Source organism: Tiliqua scincoides, chromosome 4 (genome assembly GCF_035046505.1).
Source record: "Tiliqua scincoides isolate rTilSci1 chromosome 4, rTilSci1.hap2, whole genome shotgun sequence".
Classification (NCBI taxonomy): domain Eukaryota; kingdom Metazoa; phylum Chordata; class Lepidosauria; order Squamata; family Scincidae; genus Tiliqua; species Tiliqua scincoides.
Genome location: NC_089824.1, coordinates 155,981,545 through 155,998,819, shown reverse-complemented (window position 1 = coordinate 155,998,819; position 17,275 = coordinate 155,981,545). Strand labels below are relative to the sequence as shown.

The 17,275-nt window shown below is 42.9% G+C and overlaps 1 protein-coding gene across 1 annotated transcript in view; it reads right to left on the bottom strand.

The window, feature by feature from the left end:
- GLIS1 (GLIS family zinc finger 1) overlaps window positions 1–17,275 on the bottom strand; it is a 249,797-nt gene that overhangs the window by 25,398 nt on the left and 207,124 nt on the right. The window contains exon 7 of the mRNA XM_066625789.1: window positions 4,544–4,694. Within this exon, the coding sequence (XP_066481886.1) occupies window positions 4,544–4,694 (151 nt within the window). The remainder of the gene's footprint in view (window positions 1–4,543; window positions 4,695–17,275) is intronic.

Below are 17,275 nucleotides of genomic sequence, written 5' to 3'. Positions count from 1 at the left end.
TCAATGGGACTTACTTCTGGGTAAGTGTGGGTAGGATTGCAGCCTAGGATTGTTAAAAAATTTTCCTGTTTGATAATGTCACTTCTGGTTATGACATCATTTCCGGTGGGTCCTGACAGATCCTTATTCTAAAAAGTGGGTCCCGATGCTAAATGTGTGAGAACCACTGCTCTTGGCAGTCGTGTCTGCAGCCCACTGCCCCAGCAGGCTTTGCACCTGCATTTCCAGGCAGATGTGAATGAGTTGAGTTACAGCAATCAGGTGGGCTTCGTGTGAGTGGCGTGTTGAAATGATTGGCGCTGCTAACACCGGGGAGGCATGCAGCACTGCACCAGATCTGGCCTGTGGGCTGTGGTTTGGTGAGTGCTGATCTATCATCTTCCCAGCACTATCTGAGAGACAATATGGAGCCTATGTTACTTTAAGGCTAGAATCCTATGCAAATTTATCTGGGGTAAGCCCTACTGAATGCAGTGGGTCTTAATTCTGAGTAAACATGCTTAGGCTAGCACTGTACTATACCTTTTGCATTTATCTGGGATAATTTTAAATATATTTTTCAATTTTTTTACATTTATTTTTAAAACTGTTGCAGCCTGCTCTAAGAGTTTGGGATGAAATGAGCTAGATCTTTCAATGAAGTAGAATAGGTTCCAAAGTAGGAATAAGTGACAGGGGAAGAAAACACTCCAAAGAACATTTTTTAATGTTTGTTTTCATAGTCTTAATGGGGTGGGGTAATGGAGCATGGATCTGGGCAGGTTGTCACGACAAGCTCCTGTGCTTTAAAATATACTACTATACCACTGCAGGAAAAGCACATATCTGGACAGATGAGGAAAACAACACATGCCAGTTTCAAAATGTCAGGAGAAGGCATTGCTCAGTAGCCCACAATTTATTTTTTTCCCCAAAAGATGTGTTACAGCAAGAGGTAGCATGTATAACAAAATGGCACTGAAGAATACATGACTTTGGACCACCAAAACTGTCATGGAGCTGGAGCACCTTGCCTACAAGGGAAGGCTGGTGGAGAAGATTTGTAATTTTACAAAAAGACAACTAAGAAAGGATGTGACATACATTTATACATACATACTTGGTCCCGTCCCCTCCATCATAATACTAGGTCTTGGGTCCTCCAATGGAATTGCTTGGCTGTAGACATATTTACTTAATGCATAATTAACACAGAATTCACGGTCACAAGATATGGTGATGACCAAGAATTTAGATGGTTTTAAGAGGACTTTTTTTAAAAGGTTTTAAACACATTAATGGAAAACAGAACTAACAATAGCTATGAGACACAACTAAATGCAACCTCCAGGTTCAGAGGCCCTATGCCCACTAACATTCTGGGGGGGGGACGCGGCGGCAAAATGCTAAGTTTTTCAGGCACCTGAACATCTGTGTAAAAGCAGCCCCTCCAACTCACCTTCTGTGAAAGCAACTTGGAGGGGTCTGCTTTGCTTTTGCAGCTGTGAATGGCTTTGAACATAAGGGGGAGGGGTCGCTTTACACAGACATTCAGGCACCTAAAAAACTTTTTGCCCCTTCCAGGAACACCAATGTCTATGCCTGAATACCAATTACTGGGAGGAAAACATCAGAGCAGGGTTGTTACCTTCATATCCTACTCATATGCTGCTTTGAGTCATACTGTGAGAAACCGGATTCTGGACCTTTGATGTGATCCAGAAGGGCTCTTCTTATGTTCACATGCCTCAAATCTGAAGCAAGGAATACTGTCCTAAGACTTAGTTATTTAACATAATGACCAAACTAGGCTAGAAAAAATAGCTGTTTTAAGTGCATGGGAATGGTCATGCATTTCCTAGTGCTCTTTTGCCTCAGCATTCTGACAGCCATTTTAACCAATGGCAGTGCATTCTGGACCAATCAATACCATTTTCTGCCTATTGGCTCAATGTCATCTCCAATAGTGCTGTTTAACACAGCACTTGACTTTTGAGAAACACAATCTAAGCTATTGCTATACCTAAAATAAGTTATTCTGCAGTCTGCTGCTAACCGAAGTATAGCACCATCACTCAAATCAGTATAATGAAATGAAATCACATATCCCAGTTTAAAACAAATATTTAAAACAAGTTCTGGACTTTATGTCCATTTTTACATTTTTATACTGTCTACTTTCTCTAAAGAGCTCTAGACTGATACCCACCCACCCGCACCTCCCCGGTATATCACCCTCGCAATAACTCCATTTGGTAGGTTAGGCTGAGAGAAGGTGATCAGCTCAGGATCACCCAGTAAGCACCAATGCTGAATGGGAAGTTGGCATGGATCTCCCCACAAAGGCGAGAGGTCTGACATTGTTATAATCTTGCATTAGCTTAAAGATCGTTAGCAACACTGTTTCTACAAGCAATCTGCATTGTTTAAGCATCCAAGCACTAGAAGGAAATATATTTGTACTATATGCTCTTCCATGACATGCTTAGTCAAAACTTTTTTTTTTTTAAACTCATTATAAAACTGTTCCAGTTTAAAACTCCAGTTATGACCCAGAGTCAGTAAATACTAATCTGTTCTTAGCAACTGAGCTTATTGGGGAAAATAAAATTTAAAAAACAGAATCACTTGGAATCATTGATTCATTCTATACAATGGGAAAATGAAGACTATGCACAGAAGCCTCAGTGGGAATGACTGAAGCAACAGTGCATAGGCTCTGAAAAATGGTTTAAACTGAAGTGGAGCTAGGGAAAAGATGAAGACAAGGAAGGATTTATGAAGCTAGTGAAGGAAGAAGAAAGGTGAATCAGGTAATACATATACTTTGAAAACAAACTCAAGAACTAGTGACATGGCTGGTGCTTTATGATTTCCTGATTCCAACTACAATTTCTGCTGGGATTATTGGAAGTGCTGTACATGGGCCACCTTCTATCAATAGAGTTTGCACAATTAAACAATTTGTTTTGATATTTCTTCCAACTTTTTGAAAAGAAAAAATCCTACGCCTTCAGGATCATGCATTTCTTCCTGGCATGTAAGGAACAGCTTTTTTCAATTGCTGAATACTGAGATGGAACTTCTAAGAGGGGGGATGAGAAGAGAGTGAAATTTGGCTTCTCAATGGAGTTCCTCTGTAAAATGGTCTGTTAAATGTGGAAATGTTCTTATATGAATGGAACTCATGGAGTGATAAGATAGGCTTTTCAAACACTGAATTTTTGTATGTTTGTTAAAATATGGATGATCCACTTTCTCACTTTCCTAGAAAGACAAGCTAGGTTGGTGAGTTCCACTGCTGTAAGAATGCCTGTGGATCAAAAAGTAATAACCTCTATTTATTTCTCCACACCAAAGCTTGGTCAACATTAGAGACAAGAATCTTAATTCCTACTCTTTCACATACTTTCTAGGGTAAAACACTACCACCTATAATTTGTCTTTGAAGTCACTGGAATTCAGTTTAACCTAGTTTGTAAACTAATTGCACCACACCAAAGTTCTAGAGTTCTCAAAAATATCATTTAAAATGCACATACATACTTAACTATTCTTACCCCCCAAAAGGAAATTCATATATTTTCAAAAATGCATTCATGTATTCATCATCACTGAATGGATGCACAGTTATTTCAATGGACTTAGGCTCCCCTTTGGGGGAATGAGGAAAGGCTTCAGCATTTGGGGCTCTTCTAAAAGAAGGCACCTACGCACATGATTGAGGCATATAAAATTATGCATGGGATGGATAGAGTTCACAGAAGGAAGTTCTTTTATTTATAAATTTATTTACAAATGTATACCCTACTTTATCTCCCTCATGACTTTCAAAGAAGCTTTTCTCTCTTGCACAATACCAGAACCAGGGTCATTCACCAAAATTGATGGGCAGGAGAGTCAGAAGAGACTAGAGGAAAAATTTCTTTACCCAGTCCATAATTAATATGTGGAATTCCTTGTCATAGAGCTTGTGATGGCACCTGGCCTAGATCTCTTCAAAGGGGATTAGACAGATTTCTGAAGGAAAAGTCCACCACAGGTTACAAGTCATGATGACTCTATGCAACATTTTAGAGGTAGCCTGTCTCTTAATGTCTGTCGGAAGGGCTGACAAAAGCATATCTTCTTGTGCTTCCAGAAGCATTTGGTGGACCACTGTGAGATATAGGAAGCCACACAAGATCGCCCCTTGGCCTGATCCAGCAAGGTTGTTCTTATGTTCTTACATGGGCACCTGGAGGGGAAACAAAGTACCAGAAAGGAAGGGAAAGGATCCAGAGGCAAATTATGCTTCTCTCTCACAACAGACCTGGTGACTAATGCTTCCTACTAGCAGGCTTCACTGATCCACATAGGATTTCCATCTCAATGTGATTTGGAAGAAGAGAGTTCAGAAGAAAATACTGCTTTATTCTTAAGGTTAAATGTATGTGGTTTTCAGAAACATCCTGTTATATTCCCTTTTTAATACCTGTGGGGGAATTTTACCCAGTCTATTCATCTGCAAAATAGATGATCTCTGTATTTCAAGACAATTTCTTGCTTGATTTTTAATACATACCCTTCTCTAGCGCTTTCTATGGGCGATACATGATGGTGCGTACCAGTGAGGACTGACTCAAGCATATGTTGCCTTGAAGATACATCATGTGGTGGCGGCAGGAGACCAGATGATGGTCCACTATGGTTAGTGCTGGAACCAGTATAAATACCTAAGAAGGAAAAAGAAAATTTGCCAGTGAAAAAGACTAAGACCTGAAAAACATAAACCCAGAACTGATGTCTCCAAATAAATGTGATAGGCCAGGTTTTCCTTTCTGTCCCCATGTGTGAGTTCATTAGTAGGTTTCTCAAGAGCCATAAAACACCCACTCACAACAGACTAGGCTGCCTAGTGGGCCCATGATCTTTCTGAACCTATGTGCCCCTGCCATTTGAGGAGGAAAAATTTGTTTACAGCTCTGCAATCCCCCTTCCCACAGTTGTCTAGAAATGTATACCCTGCCAGTTTTATAACAATACGTCAATGAATTGGAAAGAATCACTGTTCCTGTCATCTTGGTTATCCGTACCATGTTCCTCCCAGGTTCAAAAGAGGATTAAAATGTGATATTATCAAAGTCCTACACGACATTAGACACATACAGTTCTGCCAGATGCAGTTTCAGTTACAATGTCAATGGGCATGTTATTCTCCCAAACCCAGTAAAGAAATGATATGAGCATGAAAAAGAAAGAACATGGGTTTAGAGAACAACATCTTTTGGACAGGACAGGCTAGAGTCATTTGAGATTTGTGAAGGCAAAAAAGTTCTCAAATTAGGAACTCTCAGGAAACTTTGCAACTACTTTCAATCAGGTTGGAAACTGTTGATGCTTTCACTTTCTCGTTAGCGTCAATGGTTTTGGAATGGGCTGATGTACTTGTATTTAAACTATCCACGCTATCCACATGTCCATGTTTTTAGAAGAAAGGTTTCACACTACAAGACCGATCTTGTGTTATGTGTAAGTCCCTTTGGGGAATATATGATAGCCTATTACTGTACTAACAGTTGGGAAAATATTGTTCTGTCACTTATTCTTTGCAGCCAGTATCACTGACTTTACCTCTGCTTTCATTTATATGTCAGACATCTGTGAGGTTCCAGGGTGTTATAATTTCCTTTTGGCACGGCCTTTGGATGCGAAACCTATGCTATCGACATCCAGATGACATTTTTAAGAGATGTAATACATTATTGTTAGACATCACATAACTGTTACTTTATTTAATTATTTGATTGAAACACAGATTATATTAATCCCTAATTCAATATGAGAAAAAAAGAAGAAAATATCCCTAAACCCCTTCCAGAAGAACCTGTACTATCCAAGAACCCAAACATTTGAATAATAAGAGTTTTGGCTCTATAGAAGTACTACAGTTATTTACATGAAGAACATACAATGAAAACGTAATTAAACATTTCAGGAGGCAAAATTCAAACAGTGACAGTAGTACTAGCCCTACGGTCCTGGACATATTGATTAAAAAGTCAGTCTCATTTAATTCAATGGAGATTTATTATGAGTAAATATTTTTCTAATTAATACAGCTTATAAAAAGCTTATTAAAAGCTGTATTAATAAGATACAGATTATTAAGATACAGGAGTCAACCTCGAGGCAAAATCTGGAGCCGGAGTCCCCGAGGCAGTTCGTGGCTGAACACAGTCACGCTCTGGCAACTCCTGCGACGCCGCTGGAACCAACCGTATTGGCTTCTGCCTTTCCATTGGACCATTTCAGTGACGTGGAGAGGGGGGATTTGCTGCATGGGAAACAGTCTATCCTCCATAACCACTTTACCCAGGCCTCGTGCACTGGAGAGGACACTCCAACTTCGCCATACAGCATCGGCACAACATGGGAAGCAGCAGTTTACCGGTTATAAGTCTTTGCTTGATTGGCGTAGAGCGTGACGCCAGGGGCTGCTTCCAATGGTGGCAGAGATCATTGCATCTCATTGGGCAGCTGCCACCCACCTTAAGCTGGGCAGTCCCCGGCCAGTAAGGTGCTGCCTCGCCATGGTCCGTTAACCTCACGGGGTAAGTGGGGTTTAGGGTGAAAACCAACAAGCGGATCAACGACCCTGCACCAGGCAATAGAAAACAGAAAACTCCTGCCCTAAAGCTGGGCACCTGGAATGTTAGGACAATGACACCTGGCTTCTCTGACGACCTGCAAGAAATAGACGACACCTGCAAAACAGCTGTCACTGACATGGAGCTGAGCAGACTGCAGATGGACATCGTCGCCCTTCAAGAGACGAGGCTGCCGGACTCAGGATCTGTCAAGGAGAGAAATTTCTCATTTTTCAGGTAGGGAAAACCACTAAATGAGATCAGCGAACATGGTGTTCACTGTACAAGAACAAAGGTGACAGGGGTGACTGCAATAACTACCGCGGCATCTCCCTCCTTAGCGTTGTAGGAAAGCTGTTCGCCCGAGTTGCACTGAAGAGGCTCCAGGTACTTGCAGAGAGCATCTATCTAGAATCGCAGTGCAGATTCCTAGCCAACAGGTTCACCACCGATATGGTATTCTCCCTTAGACAGCTGCAGGAGAAATGCAGAGAACAACGACAGTCACTCTTTATAGCCTTCATAGATCTCATGAAGGCTTTCGACCTGGTCAGCAGAGACGGCCTCTTCAAGATTCTCCCCAAGATTGGATGTCCACCCAGGCTCCTCAGCATCATAAGGTCTTTCCACGAGGACATGAGGGTACTGTAGTCTTTGATGGCTCCACATCAGACCCCTTTGACATCCGAAGCGGAGTGAAGCAGGGCTGTGTTCTCGTGCCGACCTTGTTTGGGATTTTCTTCACTGTCCTGCTGAACCAGGCCTTTGGAACTGCAACAGAAGGCATCTATCTCCAGACCAGATCAGACGGAAAGCTCTTCAACCTCTCCAGACTGAGAACAAAGTCCGAAGTCCAGCTGAAATGTCTTCATGACTTCCTCTTTGACGACGATGCAGCTGTCACCGCCCACTCTGCCCAAGATCTTCAGCAGCTCATGAACTGTTTTAGCAAGGCCTACCAAGACTTTGGACTGACAATCAGCCTGAAGAAAACACAGGTCATGGTTCAGGATGTGAACTCACCTCCCTGCATTACAATCTCTGTGCTTAAACAGGAGGTTGTTCATGACTTTGTGTACCTTGGCTCAACGATCTCCGACACACTTTCTCTAGATGCCGAGCTAAACAAACACATCAGTAAAGCAGCTACCACATTTTCCAGGCTCACAAAGAGAGTCTGGTCCAACAAGAAGCTGACGGAACGTACCAAGATCCAGGTCTACAGAGCTTGCATCTTGAGTACACTTTTGTAATGCAGCAAGTCATGGATTCTTCGCTCACAACAGGAGAAGAAGCTAAACGCTTTCCACATGCGCTGCCTCCGACACATCCTTGGTATCACCTGGCAGGACAAAATTCCAAACACAGTCCTGGAACGAGCTGGAATCCCCAGCATGTGTACAGTGCTGAAACAGAGACGCCTGCTTTGGCTTGGTCATGTTGTGAGAATGGGCGATGGTCAGATCCCAAAGGATCTCCTCTATGGAGAACTTGTGAAGGGAAAGCGCCCTACAGGTAGACCACAGCTGCACTACAAGGATATCTGCAAGAAGGATCTGAAAGCCTTAGGAATGAACCTCAACAGATGGGAAAACTTGGCCTCTGAGCATTCTGCTTGGAGGCAGGCTGTGCAGCATGTGGGCCAGAAGTGACATCATTAAGCGGATGATGGTCAGAAATAAGCGCTTTGTTCAGAAACTCATTAGATGCAAATGATGGAAGAGAAAATATGCAAATCTTGTTTATATTTTAAAGATATGAGGGAGCCCAAATATCATGCTGGGAGAGCCCAATTATAATGGGGGAGGGCAGATGAACTGCTTCTGAGGGTTTCATTTGGCCCACAGGCCTTATGTCGGACACCCCTGATTTAGAGTATTAGCTCAATCACATAGACAAAATGACCAATCCATGATCCTTTGTTCCTTAGTGAGGCTTTGATACATATATAAACAAAAGGATGAGTGGGTCCTTTCCTCAACTGACAGTTTGGTCCTTCACAGCACTACTGAGATTGTCTCACTTTGGTGTGAGACTGCTAACAAGTCCATTTGAAAGTGAATGGGAAGAACACAACATCAGTGGTAGTGGTTTATGGCAGAACCCAGGGCAGTCCAACCTGATCATCCACTTGAACCCACTCCCAAATACTGTTACAAATTCCTCCCAATTCTGTTGCCCAACCTCTTATCCCTATCAGCACATGAACACACCACCACCATCAGCGCACACTTCACCATCTCCTAATCCAGGTCTACTGCCTCTTTTTGTGAAGTGGCTTAGAAGAGAGAATCCTGAAAAGAGCCTCTATACTCCCAAAATTCTCCCCATTGGCCACTAAACAAGAGGCCGTGACAGAGATGGTGGAGGAGAAGGAGATAAGCCCTTCCTGTCTCCTCTTCCAAGAATGTGAGAAGACAATGGAGCAACTGGGTTTTGTAGCTGGGCAGGCAGCAGACTAGGGAAAGTGGCAGGTGGGCACAGGGCATGCCCTATCAGCTTGCTGCTTCTCCCAGCCCATTCTCTGAAGTGAGGGATTCAAATGATCTCATGACCACCCACCTCAGGCAGAACCCAGTTGTACAGAAAAGCAGGATCTGAAAATAACTTGAACCCTCTGTGCTAAGGCAGAGGTAATTAATATTGCTAATGGATTACACCCAGATTAAGATTCAAGATGAGAGTAGGATCAGGTAAGACAGAAGACATTGCAAAGTAAGAGTATTCAGAGCTTCATCAGGAACAAACAATAAATAGGGAAGACAAGCTTGCCCATCTCTACCCTTTGATTTTGTAAGGTAGGTAGGGTAACTATTTCCTTCATTTTGAAGGCATGGCATTTTCCAAATCATTTTGTTTAAAATGTATTTAGAATCTCCCTTTTTCAGAATTAAAGCATAATGAAGCAATTGAAATGTTTTGCTGGTTCTCTATGTCCTCCAACACAGTAGCAGATAGCTACCCAGCACAGACTATCTGATTAGTAGCCAAAATTTACTGAGGAGTAAGTGGAAGAAAAAAAATCTCTGGTGGCATACGGTTCTCCTGGCTCTGACAAAATGTTCTGGTCAATAAAGACAGAATGTTCTAGCTGCTTGAGCTGGGCTGTACAATTCTCTTTAACATTCTCACACTAAAGAGGAAACATGAGCTAAATGACATCAAGTGCTATGTGCGAAAGAACATTTGCTTCCAATACTGCAGTAAAGTGTTTAGGGTCCCAGGCACATCACCAGATTGCTCTCCATGATCTAATTAAAAAAAATTAAGGCAAAGTCAGACACTATTATCTAATTTTAATGATAAACTATTTTGCTCTAATCTATCACGGGTGATCAAGGCACAGATCTCCTTACTAAATGATCTCTATTTGCAGCCAAGCTTTTCATTCTGTCACTGGCAGGAGCTGACCTACGTTTCAGAATTAGACTGTTAAGCAATGTTCATGGTTTTTCCACATAAGCTAGAACAATATGGACTATGTTATTCAGAGAGATGTTTCTCATTTGTGGACTGAACTCTTTTTGTATGATCCTGTTTTTTTTGTAAATTACTTAATTGAGTGCAGGGTACTGGTTAAATTAAGCGACTTGTTTTGCACAATTATCCTATGCATGAGGTTACCCCTTCTTTACAATTTTGTACATAGTCATGTGTAAGGTGCAACCTGTGACTGCCTGAAAAACTATCAGGTTTGATTTTTCTATTTTATACTTACTTACCTAACTGAGTTTAGTGTTCCTTCATTTTTATCTTTTCTCATAATGATCACCATTACCTCCCCCTTTTTTGGTTATCTATAATCATCAGGCCTTAAAAGCCTTTTTCAGGTATTGTAAGATTCCAATCCTGAGCTCTCTAGCACCAGTCATACAAGTGTACTACCGGCACTAGGTGTCACAAACGTGCCATAAGGTATGTCTGCAGACCCAGAGAGGAAGGGCCACTGGTGCTGGGCAGTCAGCGATGAGCCTCCATGTCTCTTGGAGGGCTGGCTGGTGGTCCAGCAGTGCCCAGCTGGAGATAAGTAGTATTGGGGCAGGGAGAGGTGGGTAGTAGGCAGGATGGGCAGAGGAGGGTGGGTAAGAGCTCCAGATAGCGGTGAGGGTCTCGGGGAAGAGTCTTGCGGCAGCAGTGAGGGTCTCAAAGGGAGGTGTTATGGGGCAGGGGGAAGGTGGGGTGGGGAGAGAAACTGGTGTGGGAGGCGTGTGGGGCCAGAGGAGCTCTGCTCCACAGGATCCTGAACTGCATGTTGGGCTTTGTGGCCCGACACAGAGTCTCTCAAGTCTGCACTGGCAAAATAGTCGGCGTAGACATGAAAAACCCTATTGCAGAGCTTGGGGCTTTCCCTGGGGGAAGGGGATGAATGTCGGGCTGCAGGATGCAGCGTTAGCTGCTTTGGCACCACTGCACAGGGCAGTGATGCCGCCTTTAGGATTGGGCTGCCCATCAGAGGGCCAATGTGAATATCAATTGCTGCAAGTCATAATAGCTAAATTGAATTTTTATGTCCAGAGACTGTAAGCCACTGAATATGAGTTACTGGGTGTAACAGTGGGAGAGGGTTATTGCACTAATTTCTAGGCTGCCCAGTAACTTTTAGTTGGCTGCAGTGGGACAGGAGTTTGGAACTTTGTGATCTGATCCAGTAGGGTTCTTCATATCATATTATATATGGGTGATATGGCAGCAGAGCAATATTTGCACCTGCTATTCCTGCAAAGAATATAAGATCAGAATCAGCCCTCATGTATTTCTGTATTAACATAATCAAGCTGAGGGCCTAATCCTAACAGGGCCTTACACTGCCAGAACTAGTGTTTTAGCAATGTAAGGCCATTTATGGCTGTTGCAAAGTGCAACATGCCATTCTGCCAACAAGCTGTCCAGGTCACGGAGGGAGAGGAACAGGGCAGAGATCAAGGAGAGGAAGAGGGCAGATTAAGGCTGGGAAGGGGGCAGTATCAATGGCAGGGGTACCACCAATATCTTATCCTCCTTCCTGTCTTCAACCTACCTTCTAAGGTCCACTTGAATTTGCACCAGGTATATAGCTGGCACAGGTCCAAGTAGATCCATTCAGGCTATGAGGGCTTATCCCTGGGCAAGGAAACAAATGTTTCCTTACCCAGAGGAGAATGTACCCACAGAAGAACCTGAACTCCGCCCCTCCCTGAACACAGTGTGTGCCCTGTTGGTGCAGCTGCATCACTGGGCAGGGAATTACGTAGGATTGGGCTGCCCATCTGTGTATCTTAAGGAGTAGAACATCACATTTCTTGGAAAACATTGCTTCATAATATTTTAAACCACAGTTAAATACAACAAAATCAAAGATACCTTCTCCTGTCCTGCTTCTGTTAAGAAAATTTAACCCAAAGTCATAGCCATATTCACCCACCTCCTACAATGGTTCTGATGCTCAAATCATTCATTGTCACACAGTCAACACCCTTGAATCATGACAACTTAAAACCATCCACCTTATCTATTTCACAGATAAGAAGGGACAAAGACAGGCATTTAAAGTCCCAAGGTAACTCTTGCAGCCTGTTCTTATGAAGACTTCAGCGCATCTAAATTAATGAAATTAATCCAGTGAAATTAATGGTCTTAAGCATAGCCACTCTACATAGGATTGCAGCCTTAATATCTCCTTTTTTTTTTTTAGCACAATCCATTATTTTGGTTCCTTTCAAATGTCCCAAAATTATCTTAGAATCACCATTCTGTGACAGTGCAATGATTTAGCTACATCAACAATTTGCCTAGCAACAGTGGCCATGAAGACATTTCAGGTGCATAACGGCAATTCTCATCCTGTGTTTATCCCCAGCATCTGGCACAAATGCAGTCTTCAAAATTAGCTGCTATATAGGAGTTATATCTTTTATTTAAAACATTTATATCCTACCTTTCCAAAAGCTCAAGGCAGCTTACAGTGCTCAATAAATCACTGTTACTGCTTTGCTAAACATGCAGCTGGTCGAGTCCAATTTAATGTTGTCAAAAAGCACACACTCCTTGTTGAACTGAGCAGCTTTCTCAATTGATCTTAGACATCTAAACATACAAAGCTCTCATTTGTCCCATCTTGCTCAGTATTGTCTGCACTGACTGGCAAAGGCTCTACAGGGATTCAGATGAAGATCTTTTACCATGCTATCTAGAGAAGCCAGAGATTAGACTTGGGACCTGTATATAATCAGGTTTTTTTTAACCTCTTCTTTATTTCTGCATAGCAACTTCCTGACAGCATAATGTGATATGTGTTAATATTTCTAACATATCATGTTTGATTTTAGTGCCCACTGCAGGGAACAGATTGTCTGAGGCTCCTAGTAGCATATACAGGTTGTGCCGTTCCAGAACCCACAGTGGATTAAAAAAAAAAAATCAAGATATCAAATCAGTGGAAAAATAGCTCTAAAGACCCACTGCCAGGTTTCTTGTTCCTCCCCAGAATTGTCACTCCAAAATGCATTGGTATAGATGCCATACTGCATTCACCCACTAGATGTGTTGAATAACGGAATCTAGTGGAATGAAATTGTCCCCTCCCAGATGCCCTGACCCCCGACTTACCCTGGAGCAGGCACCCCAGGCCCAGGGTGGGGAGGCTTCTCTGCCCTTGAAGGGGCAAAGAAGGTTGGCTCACCCCAACCAGCCAGAGGGGGCTGGCAGGGCAAACAAGGAACACTGCAGGAAACAAGCCAGGAACAGGAAGTGCCTTTTCTGCCCCACCTGGAGGAAGGGGAGGGGCCAAAGGGGGTGGGCTTGCTCCATAAAACAGGGAGGCCAGGGATGAGAGGCAGTCAGTGTGAAGCAGGGAGCTGTGAGGTAAGCAGCTCCTAGGCCAGGTTTGGCAGCTCTGCTAGGGAGGAGGACAAGGGTGCTGGAACCCCCTCCCCCTTCAGCCAATCTGAAGCCTCCCTGGGGGTGGAACAAGCCTGCTCCAGGCCCCTCCAGGGCAGGGACCCTACAGAAATTATAATTATTTAACAATACGAAGGTGGGAAATTGGATTTTGGTGCTTTTTTCCTTGTTACAAGGTATTTAAAGGTGGACCTCAGTATCAGTGGATACCAAATCACTGGATACAGAGGTCCCACCTGTATGGTACCTGTATAAGGAATATGTAGATCTACAAAGAGGAGCCATTTTTTGGAGGTGTTCTCTGTTTAGGGCTAATCCTCACTGTGTCTGTGGTGCAATAGTCTGTGCAATAGTGCAATAGTCCTCAAATAGTCTGTGGCGCAGTGCAGTTTCCGATGAGGAAAGGCTACGTTCACATTCTGCACAAACTATATTTCTCTTCCCTGAAAAACTGCACAGTTATAGAAAAGCAGAGGCCACCACATCTCTGATTGAAATTCCATCTCCCTGGAGTGATCCTAAAAAGCATAAATTGTTTCAGTTCCTTAATGTACATTTAAGTGAGCAATGATCACCAAAGTGCACTGTGATGCACATAAACTGTACAAATGTTCCCTGCCATCTATGCATCTCAGCTTGGGAGGGGGTACCTTGGCCTTCTTAACACATTAACTACTTTAGCTTATAAATACATGTCATCCATCAAAATCTAAATGGTTTAACCTTTAGCCCTAACATCTGTTACTACACTAGCATCACAGACCATCTGGGATAAGGGCTTTTTAGGGTCTCTGCCAAGTAGCTGCAAAGAACAATGATAAAAATGCAAGTCAAGAATATACAGATAGAGAACAGGGAAAAAAGTGTTCCGCACTGCACTGCTTAGCCATAGGTTCCTCCACCAGTTGTCTCGATTACCCAGTTTTAGCCTTGGAACTGGGAGACCGGGATTCATACTGGGTACTGCTTCAGGCGCCAGTTCAGTTTTGGATGAGTCTGAGAGGGCTGTTGCATTCATGCCCCACTGATGGATTTTGCAAAATCAGGTGGCTGTTGTTGGAAGGAGGAAACTAGACTAGAAAAACCCCTGGACTGCTCCAGCAAGGCTTTTCTTATAGCCCAATTCAATCTAACACCCCCCCCCCCCCGCTGATGCAGGTGCACCAAGGAGATGTGTGCTGCATCTTATGGTAGGGAGGCAGTTGGAACATAAGAACAGCCCCACTGGATCAGGCCATAGGCCCATCTAGTCCAGCTTCCTGTATCTCACAGCGGCCCACCAAATGCCCCAGGGAGCAGACCAGATAACAAGAGACCTCATTCTGGTGCCCTCGAGAAATCTTCTTAAGTGAACTTTTCTTCACTTGCCCTGGGGAAACCTCCCATTGTCCTTATGAGACTCCTTGGTCCTGCACCAGCTATTCTGCTGGCGCAGGATTGAAGTATGCAAGTAGGCAGTGGAGATGGAGATGGAGAGGGACACCATGAAATGATGTCCGGCAGGATCCAGGCACTTCCACTTTAATCCTGCAGGCTCTGCTGGTGGAATGTGCGTTCCACCATGAAGAATTTAGACAGAACTGGACTAAAGATTTTTTTCATAAACAGCTGTTTTCATACGTAGTACTTTTTTCATAAATAGTGGACAAAAGTCTGATGTTTCAATGATGAAGTACAAAAGCACCGCATTACTGTATTGTTAAAAGCAGAATTGTAAGTGCATTGTGGATTACAGTGAGCATTTTCATATATCCTCTTCTACCAGCCTAAGCACAGGCTTACTTTCAAGTTGAGCAAAAGGGATAGGAGACTTGAAAAATGAGTCATCTCTGTATGTTAGCTTTCATCCTTGACATATTTAAAATACGCTGCAGCTTTAGTTTAGGGGAAAGGCTTCTTGGTAATCCAAGTAATCCCTGTGGCACAGCACTCTGTACCTCAATGCTGTGGTTTCTTTGAGAAAACAACCCAGTATAAACAAGTATTTTCAAGTGAAATAAAAAGAAGCATTATACAGTAGATTGGACTGTATGTTACTTTTTGAAGTTTGTGCAGTCCAATATGTACGCTTAATAGGAATTCTAATTTCCAAACATCTTACTAAACCAACTGACCAAATGTAATCTCGCCTCTGCTTCAGACCCACCTGTTGATTCCAGTTTCTAACTTGGAAGGAGACCTTTATCATCCATTTTAGGCTGTTGCTGGCATTTGGCTGCTGAGTGGATATTTGAACTCTGTCATACTGTTGAGACTTGACAACTTCCCTGGACTTATCTGTTCTCCACTGGCTCAATAAGTTCCTTTTTTTCTTTTTCCCTTAAACTTTGCTCTGTCTGAAATTTGTTTTTCACCATGTAATGTTAAAAAATTAATGTTCTACTGCCTTGTTTGATATTTTTACTTGTTGTGATACTTTGTACTTGACTATAAAGCTTTGTAAGCCGCCTTGTGCATTTGCTTCGGCATGGGAAAGGCAGGGTATAAATTTCTTAAAATACATGAAACCTGGAATCCCACCCATAACACTCCTGTACCCACTTACAAGGTCTGAATATTTTATTTATGATTAGCTTGATTTAGCTGAATGATTAATGGTATCTCTTAATTCCTTCTCTGAACTGAAACAAAACCTAAAGACATACAATTCAATTCGCACTTATCCATCCCATTACCCATATCTGTCCCTTTCCACCTTTCCGTCCTTCTGCTTCCCCCACTGTCTACCTCCCTCTCATTCAAAATGACATTCAATGGCACTCCAAACTGATTTCCTCCAGAAGCAAATTCCTTTATGGGGTCTTTCCTGGAAAAACAGGGGGAGCGAAAGTTAAAAACACCTCCCCGGCACAATGGTCCTCATGTGAATTGATCTGTCCTACAGCTGATTTTTTTGAAAATAAATAAGCAAAGATGGAACTAAAATGTATGTATTTGTCATCACTTATAAGTTTTATCCTCAGAATTTAGACTGTTGAGTAGGGATCTATCTTTTTTCTATGTCACTCTGTAAAATATAGGGAGGGAATAAAAGGAGGGAACATGGGCAGGCTGGAACTGCTGCCTAGTATGTGCACCCTGCTCCATATATGGAGGCACACATAGACCTAAGGGCTGCTGTGATTAGCAGAGAGTGCCATTCACCTCAGTGCCATGTGGCCCAGATCTCACAGCCACCTAGCCAACCATACCAGCCTCAAACTCACTCCTCACAAGGAGCCCCTGCAGTAAAGCCAGGTGTCCTGTTATTCCCACTTTCAAACCAGAGGCTCAGGGAGACCAATTCCTTCACCTCCCAATTTTCTGTTCTTTTTGCCCAAATGACACCCTCAACATTCTGTGTTATCTGGAAACTACTGAACATGCTCAATTGTCATTGAGCTGGCATGGCAGGGGTGGGGGGTGGGGTGTCTTTATTTATTTCTTCAATTCTACTTTTCTTCTTACTTCTTACCTAGGGAATAACTCAAGTATGTAGAAACCACCACCCTATTTTTCTGCGGCCATGTTTTACATCTAAACCAGGGGTGTCCAAAGTTTTTGGCAGGAGGGCCACATCATCTCTCTGACACCGTGTCGGGGGCCGAATTAATTTATGTTTCAAATTTGAATAAATTTACATAAATGAATATATTAAAGATGAACTTATATGAATGAATGAAGGTCTTGCAGTAGTTCAAGGCCTATAAAAGGCCTTGCACAAAGCAAGGCTGGCCTTTCCTTTCCTGCTGCTACTGCATCACAAACGTGAAACAACAAGCAATGGAGGGAGCCCTCATCCCACAGCTCAC